Source organism: Hesperophylax consimilis, chromosome 10 (assembly GCF_061612785.1).
Source record: "Hesperophylax consimilis isolate HC1 chromosome 10, BYU_Hcon_1.0, whole genome shotgun sequence".
NCBI classification, from domain to species: Eukaryota; Metazoa; Arthropoda; class Insecta; order Trichoptera; family Limnephilidae; genus Hesperophylax; species Hesperophylax consimilis.
The window spans coordinates 3532575-3556227 of NC_142845.1; the positions used below are offsets into that span (position 1 = coordinate 3532575).

The following is a 23653-nucleotide window of genomic DNA, read 5'->3' on the forward strand; positions in this document are numbered from 1 at the left end:
TCAACTGTCAGTCTTGTTCTGCAGTCATTTTTTTTATTACAGGTCTGAGACAAACAGCCATTACCGAAAGCGAACTAAATTCACCGAAACGAATAAATACTTGTGAAATATTGCTTGTTTAAATGCGCTCATTACATTAAACATTACTCAGTTTTTATTATTAGTCATTAGCATAAAAACACCAAGATCTAAGAAACGTTTTTTTGCAATGTAAATTCGACTGTCATAATGTAGAAGGAATTACCCACAATTAGATCATTTTACAGGATGCGACAAAGCTTTCTGTTTTTTTTTTTAATTTTTAAATTTATTTATTTCATCAAAAAAAATGTAGAGTAGGTACATTTTTAGTAAATATTATTTGGTAATCGGATAACTCATCGAAATGACAATTCGATACACCTATAAAAAGTGTTATAAAGTTATGAATAGGTTACATATGTAACTAGTTAACCTAGTTTTTGTTTCATCACTTTTAACGACTTTATATCACATTTTAAAAGTGTGTCGAATTGTCATTTTGAAGAGTTATCATGGAACCGTATAATGCCTACTGATTTTCTTTGTTTTTAGTTGAAAAAAATAATATCACCGAAGACCAAAATTTTATTTACATATTTTACTCCAAATAAGTCAAGTACGTTTTTAAACACCCTTATAATATTATGTTTGTGTTATACCTCAGTATATAAGGTTTTTTATCGCGTCTGTGTAATGGAATGAAAGATATATAATCTTGCAGTTCTATCTAATACGGACAGGTACCCGGCTAATATGGAGTACGTGTGATATACGGATTACACACCTGTCACATTGCATTGTAATGATTCTTCTAGTTCTGTGACAGGTATGTATGCGTGTTGCGTGGCGATGACAGATAATTTATACGAGGCAGGAATTACAACGATCTTTGTAGAAATTCTCATGTTTTGCAATCATACCATTTTGCTGACAGTAAGTAGCTACATACTTGATTAATGGTATAAAGTTTGTAAGAACAATGTTAATTATAGAAGTATTTAAACGGAATACAGAAATCTATTGGTCTCAGTAATGTTGTTATTTGGTGCAGTTATTAGTGTATCCAGGTATGATTGTTTTGAGGTTTAAGCCTTAGACACATTACGCTATATTAGACGAGGCATATACGTATTATATGTTGGGGTAACACATACGCGATAATCATCCTCAGGAGAGGGGGTCAGATCAATTGGTGAACTGCCGCGGATATCAATTCTTTGTATGAGATCTGTCACTTTGACAGATGACAGCCGCGTAATTACGGCGCTCCGTAAATTGTTCTGACGCCTTTTCCTGCCGTAGGTAGGAGAGGGGGTCGCATAATTTTCAAATATAGCCTGGCTAGCAGATCACAAATTGTAATAATATGGAGTTATTAAAACGCTTTGAACTTGAATCGTAATCTGTCACCCCCCTTAAATCATAGGTGGTGGATAGCCGTTCATAGATCGGGAACTCATTTGTATTTCTAGTCCCCGGGAGAATAACTTATAAACTCAATCGGAACAGACGTGTATCCAATAAGACTTTTATTGTAATTATCTACGTTAATAAACTTCCTACGATCTTGAACGAATCAGCAATTATTATCCCGTACTCAAATATATTATTACCAAGTGATCGTACTTACACAGTAATCCCAGACATTACAGTTACTGTTTTTAGATATCTTGTAGCTTTCGTTGGAGGATATATTAACGGTACTAAACGAGATAAAAGGATAGAAGTGAGTTTGTGATTAAGCCTAGGGTCATCGACTACGAATCTAGAGATGGTGGGTTCAAATAACGGCGTGCGTAAAATTTTATAAAATATTGGAATGTGTATGTATTATTTCATAATTAAAATAAATAATACATGCAGTATACTTGCGGCACGTTCCAGAGTGGTAGATACTCTCAGTATCGCCCTTGTGTAAGACAACAATTCATTGAAACGACCGAAATTCTTTATAGAACAAATTGTAAACTTTTATATTTATTTTTGGACTAACTTAATGAGTAAAACCAGTTGTAATATTTAACCACTGGAGACAACATTAGCGATTCTCAAACGAAAATTTTATACAGAAAAAGATTTGGTCGTATCCTTGGTTCATTTCCTAGATACGAACGAACTTATTTTCTTATTATTTTGTTTCAAATTTTCGTTTAAGCGTGATTAAATATTACAATTTGATGTTTTATTCAAGAACAAAATCATCATAGACTTGTAGAAAACTCAATAGATGTCGCACATTAAAATAAAAATGTATATATCTATCCAAGACACTATTTAGATTGCATTTAGTTCGGAAAGAATTTTGCAATCATACATAAAGATAGCAGCCAATAAAAATGTGCGTTAAAAAAATGAAGAGGATTTTGATAGTTCTTAGTCGAAGTATTTGAGAAAGTCAAATTTGACCGAAGGGGATCGGGTCGAGTTAGCTCAGTAGTATACCACTCTTGCTGAGGCTGAGGTCCTGGTTTAATTCCATAGATACGACTGAATCTTTTTCTGATTTTTCTTTTTCAAATTTTCGGTTAAGAGTCGTTAAAGTTGTCTTTAATGTTTAAATAAAAATCAATAATTGCATTTACTTATCTGCTACCGATGAGTTGACGTAATTTTTATGTATCTTTTGACCGGCATTTGTTAGGTATTTATGTATAAACCTATCAAACGCTATTCAAAAGGTGGATAAAAACACTGAAATCACCATCAACTTCTGTATGACAAATTATCATAAGCAATAATTAGTCGCCTGAAATATCCATACAAATTGAAAATATCTCTGGAGTAAAAATAAATGCCGCCGACGGGAATTGAACCCGCACCTTCTGATCCTACTGAGCTATGTCGGCATATTTCCAACAAGCCAAATAATTCAATATGTACTAGTACTTCAATCAACAATTACTGCTTATTAAATTTCAACATATATTTTTTTGTGCATTATAGATTGATTCAATCCTATTACAATACACATGAAATATACAAAGCTTTAAATGAAACATTCAATATTTTAGAGTTCTTGCCTAAAATGACTTTTGAAATCTTTAAGGCCAATGTTGAAAATGTCAAGAGACCTAGAGGTATCATTTAGCAGCACCATACCTCTTGTCATGCTATGCTGGGCCATTACGTCCGTTCTTCCGTGTGGAATACAGAGCAAGTCGTGGTGTCAACCCTGACGGTAGTTGTTCGGTACAAACAATTTATAGCATTCCAAGAGGTATGGACTATCAATGTAATATATATCAACTTCTGTAGTTTTCTTTAGCAAACAGAAATTTTACACATACATTTTGAATAATTACGAACACTGCCAATAAAGCTTGGAATGAATATACCATGACGAATGAAACCTTCCTGTAGTTAAAATCACATCATGATAGAGCCTAGTTGTTAGAAAACTAGGTCGTATGTACTTACTGGTAATATAATGGTTTTCATAATTGCATACCTTTTCATGATTGCTGCTTAGGCAGGTATTTCTAGCTATGAATTTAGTCATTAAGAAACAATGTAATAATTTTTAATCTTGCTTAAAAGTCCATTTGGCTTCCAAATTGAAAAAAGATTTGCGATTGTCATTCAAATTAATTATAGAGTGTAAGCAAGGTAAGCAATTTCAAAGAAATAAATATCTATGTAGTATTAGGGCAAAGGTCGGACACCTCCTGGGACAAAAGAGGCAAGTACTATAATACAGGGTTTTCCAATAAGAGGTGTTATTTTGATATTCAATCTTAAAAGATCAATGGTTTCGTTGCTTGTGTGGCACTTAGCGCCGTTTTGTTGGAATTGAACGTTGTCCAAATCAATACCATTCAATTTCGGCTATAAAAAATCATTAATAATCTCTCGATAGCGCAATCCATTCACCGTAACTGTTGCTTCAGCCTCATTTTCAAAAAAGTAAGGTCCAATGACTCCGCCGGACCATAAACTGCACTAAACAGTCACACGTTGAGGATAGAGAGGTTTTTCAACAATAACTCTTGGGTTTTCCGAGCCCCAGATGCGACAATTTTGCTTGTTGACGAAGCCACCGAGGTGGTAATGGGCCTCATCGCTCAAGATGATTTGAATTTGATTCACTCGAGTGAATGAATGAATTTTAATGCGTTGTTGAAGCGTGCACTGTTCCATTTTTATTAATGGCGTAGTTTCTACTTGTCAAATGTTAAAAAATGACGGCTTCAAAAGTAACATCTACCGAAATAGCGGGCTATTCAAAATAACACCTCTTATTGGAAAACCCTGTACTATAATAGTATAAGAGCTAAAAGTTTTTCACCTTTGCGGTGTTCGTACAAATTAATTAATATGAATATTTAATCCTACTAAGAACATAGAGCTATAAATTAGAGACGCTATTGCTTAGTAATATCTCGACGAAAAGTCTTCATGTAAATTAGAACGCGATAAACGGTGACCGTAGATCGGATCAGATAGTTTTAGTTAAGAGTAAGCTACAAGCCACAAATGTGTATATTCTTGGTATACCTTATATTGTAGGTAATAGGCATTAAAATCGCTTGACAAACGATGAGTCTAGAAACGTTCGCTTATAAGTGAGTTATGATGAGCGAGTAAAGAAATCGCTTTAGCTATCGTTTTTGGTGACTAGATCTGAATAGCTAGGTAATTCTATACCTTCCTCTCCCCGACCTCAATCAATTATACAGTGATTATGTACTGATATTTTGCCTCAATCAATGTTATAGTGATTATGCACTGATATTTTGCCTCAATCAATGTTATAGTGATTATGTACTGATATTTTGCCTCAATCAATGTTATAGTGATTATATACTGATATTTTGCCTCAATCAATGTTATAGTGATTATGTACTGATATTTTGCATCAATCAATGTTATAATCATGTATTGTTTCATAGTGCTTTCACACAAACGAAGTGTTGAATTCCGTAAGTCTAAACTTATACTTTAGGGTGTTTGGTGACCAGATCTGAAGAGCTAGGTAATTCTATACCTTCCTCTCCCCGACGTCAATCAATGATACAGTGATTATTTACTGATATTTTGTCTCCAACAATGTTATGGTGATTATGTATTGATATTTTGCCTCCAACAATGTTATAGTGATTACCTATGTACTGATATTTTGCCTCAATCAATGTTATGGTGATTATGTACTGATATTTTGCCTCTATTGTTTCAGCGATGACGTGGATCGAGGTGATCTTTTGGAGCAGTTGTCTTCAATGAACAGACCGCTGCAGATATCCCTGAAGAAGATGATGAAGCTTATGTCACAGTGCCAACAGGTCTGTATTCATATATATTTATTGTATTCATTAGTAAATACATAATGATATAGTAGATACTACCCATTTATTCCTTAATAATTAGTATAATTGCTATTAAACTTTCAACTACTTACTTTCCTACGCCAATGTGACAAAAAAGAGTAAAACGCACGTTCTTTATCACAATTACGTTGCAGGTCATTCCTACACACTAAATAATAGTGAGACAAAAGATGTACGTTTGCCTGCTTCCCCACCATACATCTCCCCAATGCCTAAATAAAATCATCTCCCTCACTCATATTAAAGAAATTAAACACCGTTCCCGTCGCAGTCACCGGTATTTCAATGGAATTTGCTCCAAGGAATTAGCGTCGTTGATCCCTTCGGCACCGAAGCATAGTCGGGAAACATGCCAAACTCGCACCCAAAATTTGTACATAGTTGACATTTTTGTCAAATGAGAACGTGTCATTTCCACGACTCCATCTTGAGTACAATAGCTCGGCTTTGGAAAGATCTGCCGGAATCTGGGATCCTTCTTCATACAACAAAAGACCCATGCTCATGACCCTTCTTCTCTTCAAAAAGACACAGTATCCTCAAAGATTACACGTGAGGGAAATTGTTTTCCTCGGGGCATCCTGTGTGAAGTTTAAGTAAAAAAAGCTCTTTTATAGCGCTTTCCTAGTGCTTTGCAGTCGGCCAAAATGAGTGTAGGTGGTCTAACACGGTCGATCGATAAAGCCCTATGTCAATGCAATATTGACAAAATCCGCCATCTATGGTCAGTTTGCGATATTTACGAGCACGGTCAGAATATAATTCTGACAGTCGGTAGATAAAAGCCACTGCTTCTAGCGCGGCGTCCAAGGTATCGGATAAGCTGTGGATAATGTGGATAATACAAAATAACTTGCTTATTAATGAATGGAGGAGAACTAACTAAGCTCTTAGAATTGAAAGAAATCGTATACACAATCCGTGAACTTAATTTATTCATCTAAGACGCGGTCAGTTGATTCCGTTCCATCTTTTTGAGAAACGAAAGTTGTTAGTCATAATTAAAAACCTCATGAACTAATGAACTCCCTTTTAGTTTCAACAAGTACATGCGGACAATATATGTGAAAGTTATTATTTCAATTCGACATTGTCAATTAATTTACTATTTTTAACTTTTCCGTAGCCGTCTGGCATTTAGATATGTCAATTCATAGACAGATGCGCCAGTATTTCCAGCGTACGTCAATTTACATTTTCAATATCGGTCTGGGTATCAACAGCGTGACCGTGCTAGATAAATCGGTATAAAATCACTGGTAGTTACGCCCACCGATCCTATATTGTAAAGTTATCGATTTCACTTTGCTAGACTTCTAACGACCGATGTTTTATCTGATTTTAAATGTTTTTTACTAGGTGGAGGGTGTTGAAAAGATGGTGCTGTCTTCGCGCACCTCCAGGGAAGGTGCCCGCGGGGGTAAGCGGAAAGAGTTATCGCAGGAGAAGGGCCGGGGGCTTCTAGAGAACAGTCCTCTGTCTCTGCTCAGTGGCATCCTTCCAGGTAAGAATCCTTTGTAAAGTTCAAGCGTGTGATGTGTAAGGAGCTTGATTAGTTGAAGTTTGAAAATTAACTGGATGTACATATCTTATTCATCTCCATCTTTTTCTATCTTCAATTGAACAACTGTATTCTTAAACAATACACATTTACATTCATAAATTCAAAACACAAGAAATAACAACTAACACATTTTTTAAAAACACGAGATCTCAGAGTCAAAAATCCAACAAGCAACTACAAATACAACATTTGGGCAAAAAGCTTCATATACTATGGTACTAAACTCTACAACAAAATCCCACTCTCATTCAAAACTCGTAAAAATATTATAACATTTTAATCTCAAATAAAAAGATGTACCTTGTAATGATCTGCCCTTTCTACTTCAAACTTCTCCTTCTTCTCTTCTTTCTACGATAAATTTTCCTTTAAGTCCCATAGGTAACTTTTCCATAAGGCTTTGGTTATGTATATATCCGGGGTAGGAAGGTCCTCCCTGCCGTCTTTCAATCCCTTGCCTCTCTCTTTATTACACACCCCTTCAAGTGTGTACATCCTAGTTTGTCTACGTGACGTACGACCTTGAACGTACTCATTTCACGTGACGGTTCAGTATAAAAAGGCTTCACCGAACGTTGTGTTGGGTTTTTGTTTCTCGGTTTAGAAACCTAGTTATCTATATATGTGTGGTATCCCTTGGTTCTTTTGAGATAGAGTGAGTTGAATTCATTACCGCTGTGTTTTAAAACCATTTTATAAACCTTATCTTCTAAGTCGCCTGCTCCCCCCCCACTAGCTACTCGATTCTACCTATCGTAGGGTAATGTGAATATAATAAAGTGTTAGATTTTATATATGTGATATACATACGATAAGTTTATGGTGTTAGTTGTCGGCGCCATCCATGTATATATTTTGGGAGGGGAAGGAGAGGAAAGGAAATGAATTTTTTTCAAGCTAAGACTGACTCCTCCGCTTACCAAACAAAACTGATGGATGATAATTCGAACAAGGCAATCGATATCTGCGTGTCTGGATATCACAACCGGCCGGGTCTCCCCTTGTTCCAAATCGGCAACCTTCACGCCAGAATAAAGAAAACCAGGTCTCTTCACCAATTTCAGAATTGCCCCAATCTCAAACACCTCCAGGATAAACTACTTTACTGAGTGTAGAAGGGGAAAACCATAACATCCCTTTATCACGAATCTAGTCGCGAAAATGTGACACGTAAGGTCCTAAGTTACGTGCCACCTCTAGAAAACGTTGTAACTCCCACGTCGTCGGGGATTTACATCCCTTTCTAGGTCAATACATAGATAACACACGACGATCTTGTCGACATTTTTGCCTGCTTATTAACGATAGGTTGTGTGCCTACCCATTCAGCCAATTATCATGTGAGATATATGTAAGGTCTACTCGATATGCCAAATTTGGGATGAGGACTGTCTGTATTTTAATATTTGGTTCTAGTAATTATTTTATGAGGTTACTAGCATCCTCGTGTATTAGGTATGGGTAACTCCTACTGAATACCTATCCTCTCAGGTAGGTATAAACGGATAATTGGTTTGATTTTTGCATTTAATTTAAAGAGGCTGCCTACCTCTCGAAAGGTACCTGTTGAGAAAAGTTGTTCGGTTGGTAGTTTTATTTCGGAGATTACCATCTCCCTCTTTTGACTTTAGATTTGTTTTTGTGCATCCCAATTCGTAACTTAGAAAGTCAAACAATAGATGAAAAGTATTAAATTAGAAAGTCAAATAACAGAAGAAAAGTTTTCATTTTGTTCCGTCTGGTTGCATCCGATCGCTTTCAATTTGGGACGGCATACGCTAGCAAAACTTCCCCTTTGACTGACTGTACACCGCGCCTTGTCCTATATATGAAAAGGTCGTTGACTCGTCTCTCGCTCACAGCTGATTGACGGTTCGCCTAGCACATCCCTGTTAATGATAACATTATTTGGGCGGCAGGTGTCGTAAACTTAGTTCCTGTACCTCGGTTGTATCCGTCTTTTAAAAAGGTCCTCTGAAATTTAATAAATAATATAAAAAAACTCACCCAGTTAGGCACCTCTCATTCTCAGCGTGAAGCTTACCTGGTTACACTATATAGCTAAATCACTTTAATTTTCGACCTCCTCCCTACGCATATAAAAGGGTAATTAAATATTCCTGTAAATAAAATTGTACCTCCCTAATCTGTTAGGATTCGAACCCACAGTTAATAATCTATTTGATTCTCTGGGTTTCGGTCTCCGTGGATAGAATGCCATCTCGCCAAATCAATAACTTAGCCCGATTAAACACTTCCTGCCTTTATATGTTCACTTTGTTTTAAAAACGCGATCATTATTTTTATTATTTTCATGTTTTTAAGACAAGCAATCTAGTTCGAACTGTATACGAAATCACGTTTAAATCAACACAACTTTATAACACAATCGCGATTGCACAACACCTGGCGCCCCTGAGGTGGGTTTTTACAAAACGGCGCTCTACAAATTATCCAATTATTATTATTGTCATTATTATTAATTGTTTTCTCACTGAGTCGAACTACTTTCACTTCACACAAACACCGGATCAATAATATTTCACTTTAGTTCAAAATTCCACAATACTATTAACACCATCTGAATCCACTAATTCACTGCAATTTCACACAACACTTCTCATTTGTATCGATTTCATGGAGCTGTCAACGCACTCAAGTTCCAAACCTGACTGCCCGTCCCTGCGCCCTGTCCCGTGTGAATGTGTTTACTCCAGGCCTGTCTGTCCATAAATCTCCCGTCGTTGTCTAAACAAAAAATTTTTTTTGAGCACGTTCGTTTCGTTTATTTTATGTGAGTGTCCAAAACATCACAGCCTCCCTTTAGTTCTAAGCCCAGCGGGTAATCTCGCTTCCTCGTGTTAGTCGATGGGATTAGAAATAACTATAGGTAATTTACGTTTCTCGAATACCTCTGTATTTATTTTTTATTTTTATTTTAAATTTTATTTTAATTCTTCCAAAATGTTGAGCGCCCCTGTTCTTCGTTTCTAACCTAGCATCTGTTTATTTTTTGGTTCCCGTGATTATCGGCTTGTTCTACTGGTGAGTTTTTTTCCGCCCTCAGCTTTTTCAAGTGCTTTTGTGTCTCTATGGGTAGAAATTCAATATGTCATGTCACACTTGTTTATTTTCGAATTTTAAACTCTGAGTTAATTGTTTAAACAGTGTTGTTTCATCTCAATACGTTATTCGTATTATGTTCGAGTGTTATTTATTTCCATGTTGATTTGTTTTTATTTTGTGTCCTCGGCTGTGATCCGATGGTTTTTTGTCCGTCTGTGTTATTTATGACTTAAACATTCTCTGCCTTTTAGATCTGGAATAAACAATAATTGTTTACAGTTATTCTAATATCAACAGTATAAAATATGCCATATACTTCACGATATCAGAATGCAATGTTTATTTTAGATTTGTCCCAGCTATCTTATTCTTGTGTTATAATTAATCCGATTTCGATGTTTGTTTATCCTTTGGCTTCGTTGTTTATGAACATTTTAGATGTTTTTTTGTCGTCACAATGAATTCAATGTTTTCCGGGTCTGTCTGTTTATTCTATTTTGCCTTTGAAGTACGATGTCTCTGTTATCATTTTTGACGATAGGTACCATTTCTTTTGCTGTTAATGTGAATTAATAAGGTTTATGAAATCCATTTTTTTCTCAACAACAGTAATGAACTCAAGCCAGCTTTTAAATCTATCTCTCCTGGTTTGCGGCATCAGATGTAATGATCTGCCCTTTCTACTTCAAACTTCTCCTTCTTCTCTTCTTTCTACGATAAATTTTCCTTTAAGTCCCATAGGTAACTTTTCCATAAGGCTTTGGTTATGTATATATCCGGGGTAGGAAGGTCCTCCCTGCCGTCTTTCAATCCCTTGCCTCTCTCTTTATTACACACCCCTTCAAGTGTGTACATCCTAGTTTGTCTACGTGACGTACGACCTTGAACGTACTCATTTCACGTGACGGTTCAGTATAAAAAGGCTTCACCGAACGTTGTGTTGGGTTTTTGTTTCTCGGTTTAGAAACCTAGTTATCTATATATGTGTGGTATCCCTTGGTTCTTTTGAGATAGAGTGAGTTGAATTCATTACCGCTGTGTTTTAAAACCATTTTATAAACCTTATCTTCTAAGTCGCCTGCTCCCCCCCCCACTAGCTACTCGATTCTACCTATCGTAGGGTAATGTGAATATAATAAAGTGTTAGATTTTATATATGTGATATACATACGATAAGTTTATGGTGTTAGTTGTCGGCGCCATCCATGTATATATTTTGGGAGGGGAAGGAGAGGAAAGGAAATGAATTTTTTTCAAGCTAAGACTGACTCCTCCGCTTACCAAACAAAACTGATGGATGATAATTCGAACAAGGCAATCGATATCTGCGTGTCTGGATATCACAACCGGCCGGGTCTCCCCTTGTTCCAAATCGGCAACCTTCACGCCAGAATAAAGAAAACCAGGTCTCTTCACCAATTTCAGAATTGCCCCAATCTCAAACACCTCCAGGATAAACTACTTTACTGAGTGTAGAAGGGGAAAACCATAACATCCCTTTATCACGAATCTAGTCGCGAAAATGTGACACGTAAGGTCCTAAGTTACGTGCCACCTCTAGAAAACGTTGTAACTCCCACGTCGTCGGGGATTTACATCCCTTTCTAGGTCAATACATAGATAACACACGACGATCTTGTCGACATTTTTGCCTGCTTATTAACGATAGGTTGTGTGCCTACCCATTCAGCCAATTATCATGTGAGATATATGTAAGGTCTACTCGATATGCCAAATTTGGGATGAGGACTGTCTGTATTTTAATATTTGGTTCTAGTAATTATTTTATGAGGTTACTAGCATCCTCGTGTATTAGGTATGGGTAACTCCTACTGAATACCTATCCTCTCAGGTAGGTATAAACGGATAATTGGTTTGATTTTTGCATTTAATTTAAAGAGGCTGCCTACCTCTCGAAAGGTACCTGTTGAGAAAAGTTGTTCGGTTGGTAGTTTTATTTCGGAGATTACCATCTCCCTCTTTTGACTTTAGATTTGTTTTTGTGCATCCCAATTCGTAACTTAGAAAGTCAAACAATAGATGAAAAGTATTAAATTAGAAAGTCAAATAACAGAAGAAAAGTTTTCATTTTGTTCCGTCTGGTTGCATCCGATCGCTTTCAATTTGGGACGGCATACGCTAGCAAAACTTCCCCTTTGACTGACTGTACACCGCGCCTTGTCCTATATATGAAAAGGTCGTTGACTCGTCTCTCGCTCACAGCTGATTGACGGTTCGCCTAGCACATCCCTGTTAATGATAACATTATTTGGGCGGCAGGTGTCGTAAACTTAGTTCCTGTACCTCGGTTGTATCCGTCTTTTAAAAAGGTCCTCTGAAATTTAATAAATAATATAAAAAAAACTCACCCAGTTAGGCACCTCTCATTCTCAGCGTGAAGCTTACCTGGTTACACTATATAGCTAAATCACTTTAATTTTCGACCTCCTCCCTACGCATATAAAAGGGTAATTAAATATTCCTGTAAATAAAATTGTACCTCCCTAATCTGTTAGGATTCGAACCCACAGTTAATAATCTATTTGATTCTCTGGGTTTCGGTCTCCGTGGATAGAATGCCATCTCGCCAAATCAATAACTTAGCCCGATTAAACACTTCCTGCCTTTATATGTTCACTTTGTTTTAAAAACGCGATCATTATTTTTATTATTTTCATGTTTTTAAGACAAGCAATCTAGTTCGAACTGTATACGAAATCACGTTTAAATCAACACAACTTTATAACACAATCGCGATTGCACAACACCTGGCGCCCCTGAGGTGGGTTTTTACAAAACGGCGCTCTGCAAATTATCCAATTATTATTATTGTCATTATTATTAATTGTTTTCTCACTGAGTCGAACCACTTTCACTTCACACAAACACCGGATCAATAATATTTCACTTTAGTTCAAAATTCCACAATACTATTAACACCATCTGAATCCACTAATTCACTGCAATTTCACACAACACTTCTCATTTGTATCGATTTCATGGAGCTGTCAACGCACTCAAGTTCCAAACCTGACTGCCCGTCCCTGCGCCCTGTCCCGTGTGAATGTGTTTACTCCAGGCCTGTCTGTCCATAAATCTCCCGTCGTTGTCTAAACAAAAAATTTTTTTTGAGCACGTTCGTTTCGTTTATTTTATGTGAGTGTCCAAAACATCACAACCTATACAAAACATAGGGAGATAGGAAATATACTGACACCAAATACAGACCGAATCCGAAAAAACTCAACTGCACTAAAAAAACACCATGAAACATATTTATAATTATTTCAGAAAAACACTACTTAATAAATTTATAATTCTTATCTATTATCCGTACAAACTAATTTTTAATAATATGTATCTGAAATCCTCAGCAGGGGAGATCCCAGTGAGGATATGATAATCTGTATTTGTTACAAACAAGGAAAATAAAAAAAAAACTTGTTATTATTATGTTATTGTCGAGCAATTGATTCTGAAAATATTCTACCGCCAGGGGATACTGCAAATATTTACTCGAAGGTTCCTTGTTCTTTCCACTTTGGAAGCCTAAGGGCGCATTGTGATTCAGTCATATTGGACCTCTCCACGAACCCTATGTTCATAATAATCAGTTTTCGAAATTAAAACTTTAAATTTGAGTGTACATATTATTATTGCTCAAAATAGATTTTTTTATTTTTTTGGAAATTTTTGCACACAGAAAATTATTGTATCAATCTGATTTCGAAAAAATCTGTGTAAAGCTCGGGGAACGCCGGGAACTTCATGTAGTAAAAGTAAATAAAAGTGAACGAGTCCCTCTTCTCAAACTGCAACTAATCAACAAGATAACCTAACCTAAGACACCTAAAATAACCTAACGACGTATTCAGCCAGATATTTTTTCACTGCCGAAAAAAACATAATGGGTGATGCTCAAATGTTTTAATACTAGCTGATGTGTACCCTGCGTTACTAGGGGTTATCCATTGGAGATAGACATATAATATGCAGGACTTTTCTCTAGGCCTTTTTAAGATGTACAATTCCGTAATACATTATTTTAATGTATCTCAAAAGGTTTAGCCAGCGTTAGCAATGTAAGCGCCCGTAAATTTCTTTTTACGACTTGATTACAAAAAATCGTCTTTTCTCTACTTTCTGTAAATATAATATGCATGTGTTATGTATATAAACCTTCCGGAAAAAAATCTCTAAACGACAGTGAAAACCCTATCAAAATCCATGGCGTAGTTAAGAAGAACTAGGCGCACAAACAGACAGACGCGGATAGTGACTTTATTTAATACCATTTAGAGATATTTATTTTCTTGCTAACACAATATTTACAGGCGTACCATTTAATTACTTCTCATTTTCCATTGATTTACTGCTTAACTGTATAAAATTTTCGGACTTTGCTATAAAAAAATATTGCATTTTGTAGCCTGTATAGGTACTGACGAGCACATATTAAAATTCATGATATGACGTGAAAAAAATGTTTCTCAAATAAGCAAGTACATAATCGTTTTTTTCCGACTTTTAGCTGTAAAAAAAGCGAGTTACCGATTTTCACAGCAAATCCACAAAATCAAGGTGAATTTTTTTGAACAACCTTCAAAACGTGTATTCGTAAGAGAAGTGCAGGAAAAATTCATGGTTGATAAAATTATTAGTCATTTACTGAAAGATATATCGCTACTTGATCAAAGGTTATTATAATTGAACAATTCAGGTGATTAAAATGCGCCAACCATCATATGAAAGCAATTATTTATAAAGCCTCCGAATCGAGGTCTATTTTTCGATTGATTAACTGATTGTCCCTTGAATAATTTTTGTAAATAAAAACATCGTGCCCAAATAAATTACTTAGGTATATATTAAGTTTTTATGACCAAAGTAAAATTTACTTATTTCGGTTATGGGTCTGTCAGAGTGATTGTAACCCTGGTTCATTGTAACTCTGGTTCATTTTAAATCTGGTTCACTGTAACTCTGGTTCATTGTAACTCTGATTCATTGTAGTTCTGGTTCATTGTAACTCTGGTTCACTATAACTCCTGTTCATTGTAACTACTTATTGATTTATTACTTTTATCATAAAACATCATTGACTAATTACAACTCAATGTAAAACGTGACTAAAATTAAAAAAAATACTAAAAAGTAGTCACGCTGTGCTGCCACGAGGCTGCTTGTCTGGAGGTTCTACCTTTTTTCTTTAATTTATAACACATAACACAATATAATCATTTCATACTAATGTCGGTTATAGGTCTGTCTGTGAGTGATTGTAACTCTGGTTCAATGATCTCGGATTTGTTAAAAATCAAATTAAAAATTGTCCAATAATATAATATTTTTACCAATAAAATATTTAATTCTATGAATGACGTTGACCTACTTGTTCCGTGCAGGCTGGCATGAACCTTACAAAAGACTCCATAGCTACAGTTGTTACTTCATAGCTATTCACCTCTGTGTAGATAATGCAGACTAGAAATGCCTTCCAATTAGCTTGACAGTTTAGCTTGCTACTTTAAAAACAATAAAGGAAAGGAACATGAATCAGAAGTTTTTTTAAAGTAGTTACTATTGAATTAATGTTTAAAACATGTTTTAAAGTAGCTAAACTTTAAAAATATATTTTTTAAAGTAAGAAATGAAGAAGAGGTAGTTCTAGGAAGGTAAAAAGGATGAAGGTTGGGTAGGAATCTAGGGATATATTCATATCTCTGTATACAGGAGTAACGGAGATATGAATATATCCCTCCCATTGCTGCGCAAGGCGATGGGTCGAGATACCAGTTGGAGAGGCCAGTGGGTCTCCCCAAATCAGCCTCTCCCAATCTGGCATGCCACGAAGTTTGTTGGCACACATCCTGGACACACCTCACCCGATGAACCCGGGAACCCCTTCTAAAACCCCAAACGTAGCGAACTACTTGGGGTTACCTATGGCAGAGGTGTTGGTTATCCAATAAATGGTTCCCGGAGCATTGGTACCCAAATCATTTAAGTAACCAAAGTGTTAAATAAACCTTTAAAGCATGTTTTTAAAAGCACTAAAGTCCGTTCAATTGATCCATTGGCAAAATGTGATAAAGAATCCAGTTTTGTACGTAAGTTAGTAGGTACATTTACGAAGTTCCATGAACCACGTTCAGCCTTTGCAGAATTCTTAAAAATTATGAAGGTTTCTTTCCTTGTGCCCTTACCTGCAACCGGTCTAGAACCGCACCAAGGCAGACTTGGTTTAAAAATAACCTACAATTAATTATAATTCGCAATAATATTCACCGTCGATGGAAGACGTCGAGTTCAATAAACCCGGGAGGTCATCGTGGATCAGTGGTACATCTTCTTGCGATAGTTTAAAGAAAGTGTACTTACTAGCGAATGGGTCACGACTTTTCGTGTTTTGAAAACTGATGCGGTGGTTAATTTTACCTCTCGTATGAAAACGGCTAAATTATGTTACTTTTAGATGTCTGTTTTACGGCTGTTTTTTCATTGCGAAAAGTGGAAGTAAGTGGATTTATACCCCAGAAAAGTTATACATACTAAGTTATTCATCTGTATTAAATATCACACATTTTGTTAGGAATTTTTCGTTCTTGATTTAGTCAGTTGTGTGTTTTTTGACAGTTTTTAATAGGAACGAGTGTCTTAATATAGAGACAAAATGTATTGTTTGTTTGTCACCAATAATATATTCATAAAATTTTCACATTTTTTTTGGTTAATGTAACTATTTTCACCTCGCAACGTTAAGGCGAAGCTTAATGCCAAATCAGCATATTGATTAATCTTCATAACGAATTGGTGTACATTATCAATACCAAAAAATATGCTTTAGATAAATTAAAGGTTTTCCCATCGTTTCGCTTGAGTAGAATACAAATAAAAAAATAAATTACTCAATAAAAAATAGAAATGTGAACTACTAAAAAAAAATTTTTTTTCAATAGAAATGTATGAACGCGTAAAGGAAACAACTTAAAAAAGTACAGTATTATAGCTAAGATTATCTTTGACAGTTTCACTTGATTAACTTTTTGCTTTCGTATTCATTTTTTATTCTTTTCATTTTTATTTTAAAAAAATACTTCGTTTAACCTTTGCCGTTGATGCATATGTTTTAAAATTATGGGGAAAAAAAAGAACTCTGTCAAAAGCCCTATAATTGCTTCCCCTTACACCTCCCAGTCTGAAGAATCGGACTCCGACGCTGATGAGATTGAAGCCGAAAATAACCCTGACCCGAGTCATGTATCAGGACATAAAATATTATCCGGGACTCAAATTGCCCTAAAAGCCTTACAGGACGCATTGGCTGAAAAGCCATCCAAAGTGTCTAAAGAGCAGCAGCTCAAAGTATCGAGAAACATGACAAATGTTCTCGGTTCCGTTGCCCAACTTTTGCTGGAGAAGGAAGAGCTTAGAGGAGACCTTAATTCGGCCCTCGATAAAATCAAGGTCTTGCAGGCCGAGAAAACAATGGCCGAAAATTATACAAAACAGCTGCTGGACAAAATTCAACAGCTTGAGTCAGATCTGGGTCCAGTAATGAGCCGTGTGGCTGATGCAACAGAGGCTGGCCTTTCATTTGCTGAAGTTACAAAGAAAAAACTCCCAGTGCCTCCACCACTCACTCGTACCAGTATCAAAATAGGGAAACCAAGACCATCTGTATGTTTTTTTCCCAAACTACCGGGGGTCGATGATAGCGATGGGACTAAAAAAAATTATTAAGGACATCGTTAAGCCATCGCAATTAGGAGTGTGGATAGCGGGAGTAAAAAACATAAAAAACAAAGGAGTCATTATCCACACTGCCAGCAGCCAGGAACAAGAAAGGCTTTTAAATGATCCTGTTATATCCAGCTCTGACTTGCTGAGTGCCCGTCTTCCAGTTAGGAGGCAGCCAAGGTTAATATTTTTTAACGTGCCCCGTGAACTATCGGATGAGAAATTTTTAGAGAATGCCCTCTCTGGAATCTCTGAAGGTGACAACTTTAAAGAGTGTGCATCCAAGTGCAAACTTAGTCATATGGCTGGAGCTCGAACCGGACCGTCTTGCCACAGAGTGTACTCGGTGCCCGCTAACATTCGTCATGCATTGGTGCAACAAGGTCGTGTATTCGTGGACTGGACCGTTTGCGGTGTGCGTGACTTTGTAGGACTTACAGTGTGTCTGAACTGTCAAATGGTTGGACATTCTCACAACTACTGCAAAGATACAAAGAGATGCTCTCACTGCGGTGTAGAAGGACACGCGCGCGAGGCCTGCCCCGCTGCTGCTGCAGCACCCAGTTGCGCTACATGCGCACGTTTTGGAAAGCCTGCAGTTTCCCGGGCCCACCCCACTGGAGATAAGGACTGCCCGGCGTACAAAGCGGCTTTATTGAAGGATCTCTCCACCATCGACTATGGCGTTTAATCATACGGAAAAAGATGACGAGGCAGTTGCTGTTGATGCATTAAATATACTATATCAAAACGTGAGGGGTATTCGAACAAAGACCGTAAGTGTGCGCAATGAAATTTTAATCAATAATTATGACATTATTTGTTTTTCTGAAACATGGCTGAACTCAACAGTGTTTAGTGAAGAACTGTTTGATGACAGATATATAGTATTTAGGAGAGATCGTGAGTCAACCAAATCTGCGTCTAAAGAAGGTGGCGGAGTTCTAGCCGCCGTTTCTAAAAAACTGCTTGTGTCCAGAAAAACGGAATGGGAGAGTGACAATGAAGATTTGTGGCTTGTAATTAAATCTCGTTCCAACTCGCTCATCTTTATTTGCATCCTCTATATTCCTCCTAGTGTAACTGTAGACAATTATTGTAATCAGATTGAAAAATTACAAGATCTGTGTTTAAAGTATTCAATTTCCAATTCACAGTTTATTATTATTGGTGATTTCAATTTGCCCGAAATAAAATGGTTACCTGACAATTCATTTAAAAATAATGTACTTTCACCTTCTAATTATAAAAGCATGAAAGCACACAGTCTTGTCAACCTTTCATCAATTTGCAACTTGTATCAATTCAATAATGTACTAAATACAAATGAAAATTTATTGGATCTTGTTTTCTCTGATAAAGTTAACATAGATATACATATAGCACCAGGCTTAACCAAATTGGATCAATATCACCCTTCATTTGAAATAATGGTGAAACAGAATAAAGATCAATTTTTAGAAATCAATAGAAGTGACTCAAAATATAACTTCAGGAAGGGAAACTTTCATGAATGTCGACAGGATCTATTATCTGTTAATTGGATAGCTCTTTTTAAAAATGAAAATGTGAATAGTATGGTGATCTTGTTCTATGAAAAATTATGGGAAATAATTGACAAACACTTTAAAAAATATATTACTAAAACAAAAAATCAATATCCTGTCTGGTTTAATCAGCATTTGATTGCTCTTCTTAAGAAAAAAAACAGCATTAGACTTAAGGTAAAAAAACATGGTAACGAGTCAGATTATAGAGAATTTTCTTATTTAAGGAAAGTTACAAAAAAATACAAAGCGAATGTTATAAATCATACATCAACTCTGTCGAAAGTGGTCTGCAAGGTAACATAAAGGTGTTCTGGTCATACTCAAAATCATTACGAAAAACCAATTGTATTCCTAAAGTAATGCATCTTGACGATATTTCCGCAAATGACGGTGAACACATAGCAAACATATTTTCTAAATATTTTTCATCTGTTTATACCAATTCGGAATCATCCACTAATGGTTCAATGCCAAACATAACTGAACACAATCAAAGCAATTTGGGTAAAATACATATTGGTGCAGATGAAATAAAATGTTTTTTGAGTAAAATAGATTCCAACAAGGGTCCAGGCCCAGATAATATTCCTCCTTTCTTTGTCAGTTGCTTTGCAGACTCACTGCATGTTTACCGCTTTTTATAATTTTTAATACATCCCTAACCACGGGAACTTTTCCTAATCTGTGGAAAAAAGCACATGTGGTACCAGTATTAAAATCGGGAGACCAATCTTTAGTAAAAAAATTATAGACCAATCAGTATATTATCCTGTTTTGCTAAGGTTTTTGAATCTTTGATATATAAAAATATTTTTTCGCATTTTAAGCCCCTTCTCTGCACTAGGCAACATGGGTTTGTTCCTCAAAGATCTATTAACTCAAATCTTTTGGAATTTTGTAATTATGTATGTAATTCTTTTAATGAAAGATTACAAGTAGATGCAATTTATAATGATTTCCAAAAAGCTTTTGATAAAGTTAATCACTCCATCTTATTAAAAAAACTTGAACAAATAGGAATACATGGAGATCTACTTCGCTGGGTGAAATCATATTTGTATAACAGAACTCAATTAGTTCTTATTAATGGATACAAATCATCCCCTATAATTGTAACTTCCGGTGTACCACAGGGTTCAAATCTTGGCCCCCTGTTTTTTCTTATATTCATAAATGACCTTGGCTCGAAATTAAATTGTGATTATGCTTTTTTCGCCGATGATCTTAAAATTTTTCGTAAAATCAAGTCTGTTTCCGATCATCAACTGCTTCAAAACGACCTCCACACACTTAATAACTGGTGTACTGTCAATGATATGCACTTAAATGTTGAAAAATGTTACATTTTAAACTTCACTAGAAATAGAATTATAAAGGATTTTTCCTATGTTATTAATAATATTATTCTCAAAAAAGTATCTTCAATAAGAGATCTAGGAATCACTCTTGATTCTAAATTCATATTTGATGTACACATTAACGACATTAAGTGCAAATCATTAAAAATGATGGGATTTATTCATAGAATATGTAAACCTTTCCAAGATCCTCAATCAATTCTAACTCTTTACAATGCCTTAATTAGAAGTAAACTTGAATATGGAAGCTCTATTTGGAATCCACATTACTGTAAATATGAAAATATTGTAGAATCCATTAAAAAAAAAATGCTAAGAATGTTATCCTTCAAATGTGGATTACATGACCATCTAAGATCATATGACGTACGTCGTGATTACTTCAAGATTGATACACTTAAAACTAGAAGGCAATTGACTGATCTCATATGTTTACATAAAATTATTCACGGTCAACTTGATACTACATTATGTCTTAGCAATATTAAAATAAATGTCCCCAATTCGCATTGTTTAAGGCGCCATAATATTTTTCACCTGAATACATTTATAAATAATATCGCCTACTTTAGCCCTCTGACCCAGATGTGTCGACTGTATAACAAGATAGAGTGTGCTGAAATAGATATTTTCGTCGATAATTTGTACGGATTCAGAAAAAAAGTTCTGGCGCTATTAAAAAATATTAGCTAATTCATTGTGTCAATTTTCTCTCTATGCATACCTCTCGTATTTCTTATGCCTCTTACCACTTGTAATAATGTATAATGTAATGTGTTACTTGAGCGAGCTTGTATATGATTGTGTATTTTATTTTTATTTTTTGATGTTTTTGTTTTCTAATTGCATGTATCTGTATTTAATTGTATGTATCTGTATTTAATTTATTGTATCTTTATTTAATTGTAGATTTTTGTAATTGTACAATAACTGAGTTTTTATAAGTGGATTGTTCTCACGTAAGTGTGATCATCTGTAAAACCCAGTATAAATAAATAAATAAATTATAAAATTATTTACAACGAAATAAAAACCAGTTTTTTGCTTGAAATCGAACGTTTCTAGACTCTGTTTGTCAAGCGATTTTAATGCCTATTACCTACAATATAAGGTATATCAAGAATATACACATTTTTGGCTTGTAGCTTCCTCTTAATCCAAGAAATATCGGAAGGTATTTTTTTATGTGAATAACGCGCAAGAGTCCCAACCGACTTGAGCCATTGAGACCATGGCATCCCCAATTGTTGTATATTGTGAGGCTGAAGGTAATGAGGAGGGAAAGGAGATGGAGAAGAGGAAGGTGGAGGATTACCTGACTATTCAGATCTGGTCACCAAATACGTCTAAAGCCTTTTCAAGCAATGTTTCAATTCTGAATGTTATTTGTTTAAATGATTTCATTTATAATCAACCAAACATGTCAAAACCTAAAATGTACCTACTTAATTCAATTTTCAAAAAATACTTTCAGAAACAAATCTAGCAGTGATTAGTTTGACCAAAGGCGGGATCTCTATATATATTTAATAAGAGTTGTAACTTCAGATTAATGAGGTGAAATAAATAAAGTTCTACGTTAGAGCAAGGCACAAAATATAATAAGATAAAATAAAACAGAGATTTCGCCACCATTCTGAGACCCACAGCATTATTTTTAATTTTGGTATTCCATGTCTGGATTTTTTTTTGTTACGTTCCGGTTCCGGTTTCAAGATGGTGGCTGTTGTCTTGTCGTGCGCCGCAGCAGCCGATGAACACAACCAAAAAATCATTTCTCTGAATATAAGTAGCTATTCATGTAAAAATACTTATAATTCATTATATACTATTAAGAAAAGTGTATAAACACATTTAGGCCAGTGCAATTAGCGATTCGCGATCGAAGTAATTCCGGTAGTCCCAATTTTTTTATATGTTATGTAAACTGATCCCCCGATGTAAAATCTGAGTTTCCGACCTTGGCGCACCTGTGCTCGCGCCGCCATTTTGAAAAAACTGGCCGAAATCGGAAAAAAATCTAGTTTTTCCCAAATATCTCATTTCCAATGCAAATTTCGGCTAAAATATGTTAACAAGTATAATAGAACATAAAATAACCTACAACTTTTGTAAAAACAAATTTCTTCTATCTCTAATAGGTACCGAGGTAGAAAGTCGTAAAGGTGTGTATATTTTTGAAAAAACAAGTTTTTTGCGCGACTAGGTTTGGTTTTTTATAAATACCTCGTTTCCAGTACAATTTTGTGAAAAATTTATTGATAATAATTTTGTAGAAAATAAAATTTTGTTAAAGAAATAGGTATATGATTTATATTTTTTATCTTTATTACGTATCCAAACTCTAATCCACCAAAACCAGATCAAAAATTGAAACAGAGGTTAGGTGTTTTAAACTTGGCATTCCTTGATTTTATTTTTCTTCAACAATTATTGTTCTAAGAAGATATACGTTGATAACAATCTTCACGCCTGTGTCAGACCTAGCTATAAATATAGTAGATAGACTACTATAAATATAGTAGATAGACTATTTCAGCATATCGGTCGCCATACATTCCCAATGGGAAGACCACTAAAATAGGCCAAGCCACTACATTTGTGCTCGCAGCTTGGTCTGACATGCCTATCAAAGTAATCGCAACATACATTTAAGATTATTAATACAATTAAGATGATAAGGTACATAAAAAAGATAAAAAAGTGGTATTTTCGTAAAATTAACATTTATTGACATTCTTTTCTTTATTGGTTAAGTTGTCAGCATAACAAAAAATAAAATTAATGGTAGATCAGTTTAGACAGAAGTACGAGCCCTTGACTATAGTTTCTTACTTCTGGCCCTGAATAGCTTCTTCATCTGTCTTATCACCCAAATTTGTGGCGACTGGGTCATCATATTCCTCGTCGTCGTCATCAACGAAGGCTTCTACAGCATTCTCGCAGGAGTTGCCATTGCAATGAATGCAGAGTAGGGAACATTTCAAACTCGACTTTCTGCAGGTGCAGTTTCCAGCGCAACATTTTTTG

General features: G+C 35.4%; 1 protein-coding gene across 1 annotated transcript in view; it reads left to right on the forward strand.

The window, feature by feature from the left end:
* LOC149420191 (uncharacterized) overlaps nucleotides 1-23653 on the forward strand; it is a 122442-nt gene that overhangs the window by 84311 nt on the left and 14478 nt on the right. Inside the window, exons 2-3 of the mRNA XM_089636454.1 lie at nucleotides 5195-5300; nucleotides 6705-6849. Of these exons, the coding sequence (XP_089492580.1) occupies nucleotides 5195-5300; nucleotides 6705-6849 (251 nt within the window). The remainder of the gene's footprint in view (nucleotides 1-5194; nucleotides 5301-6704; nucleotides 6850-23653) is intronic.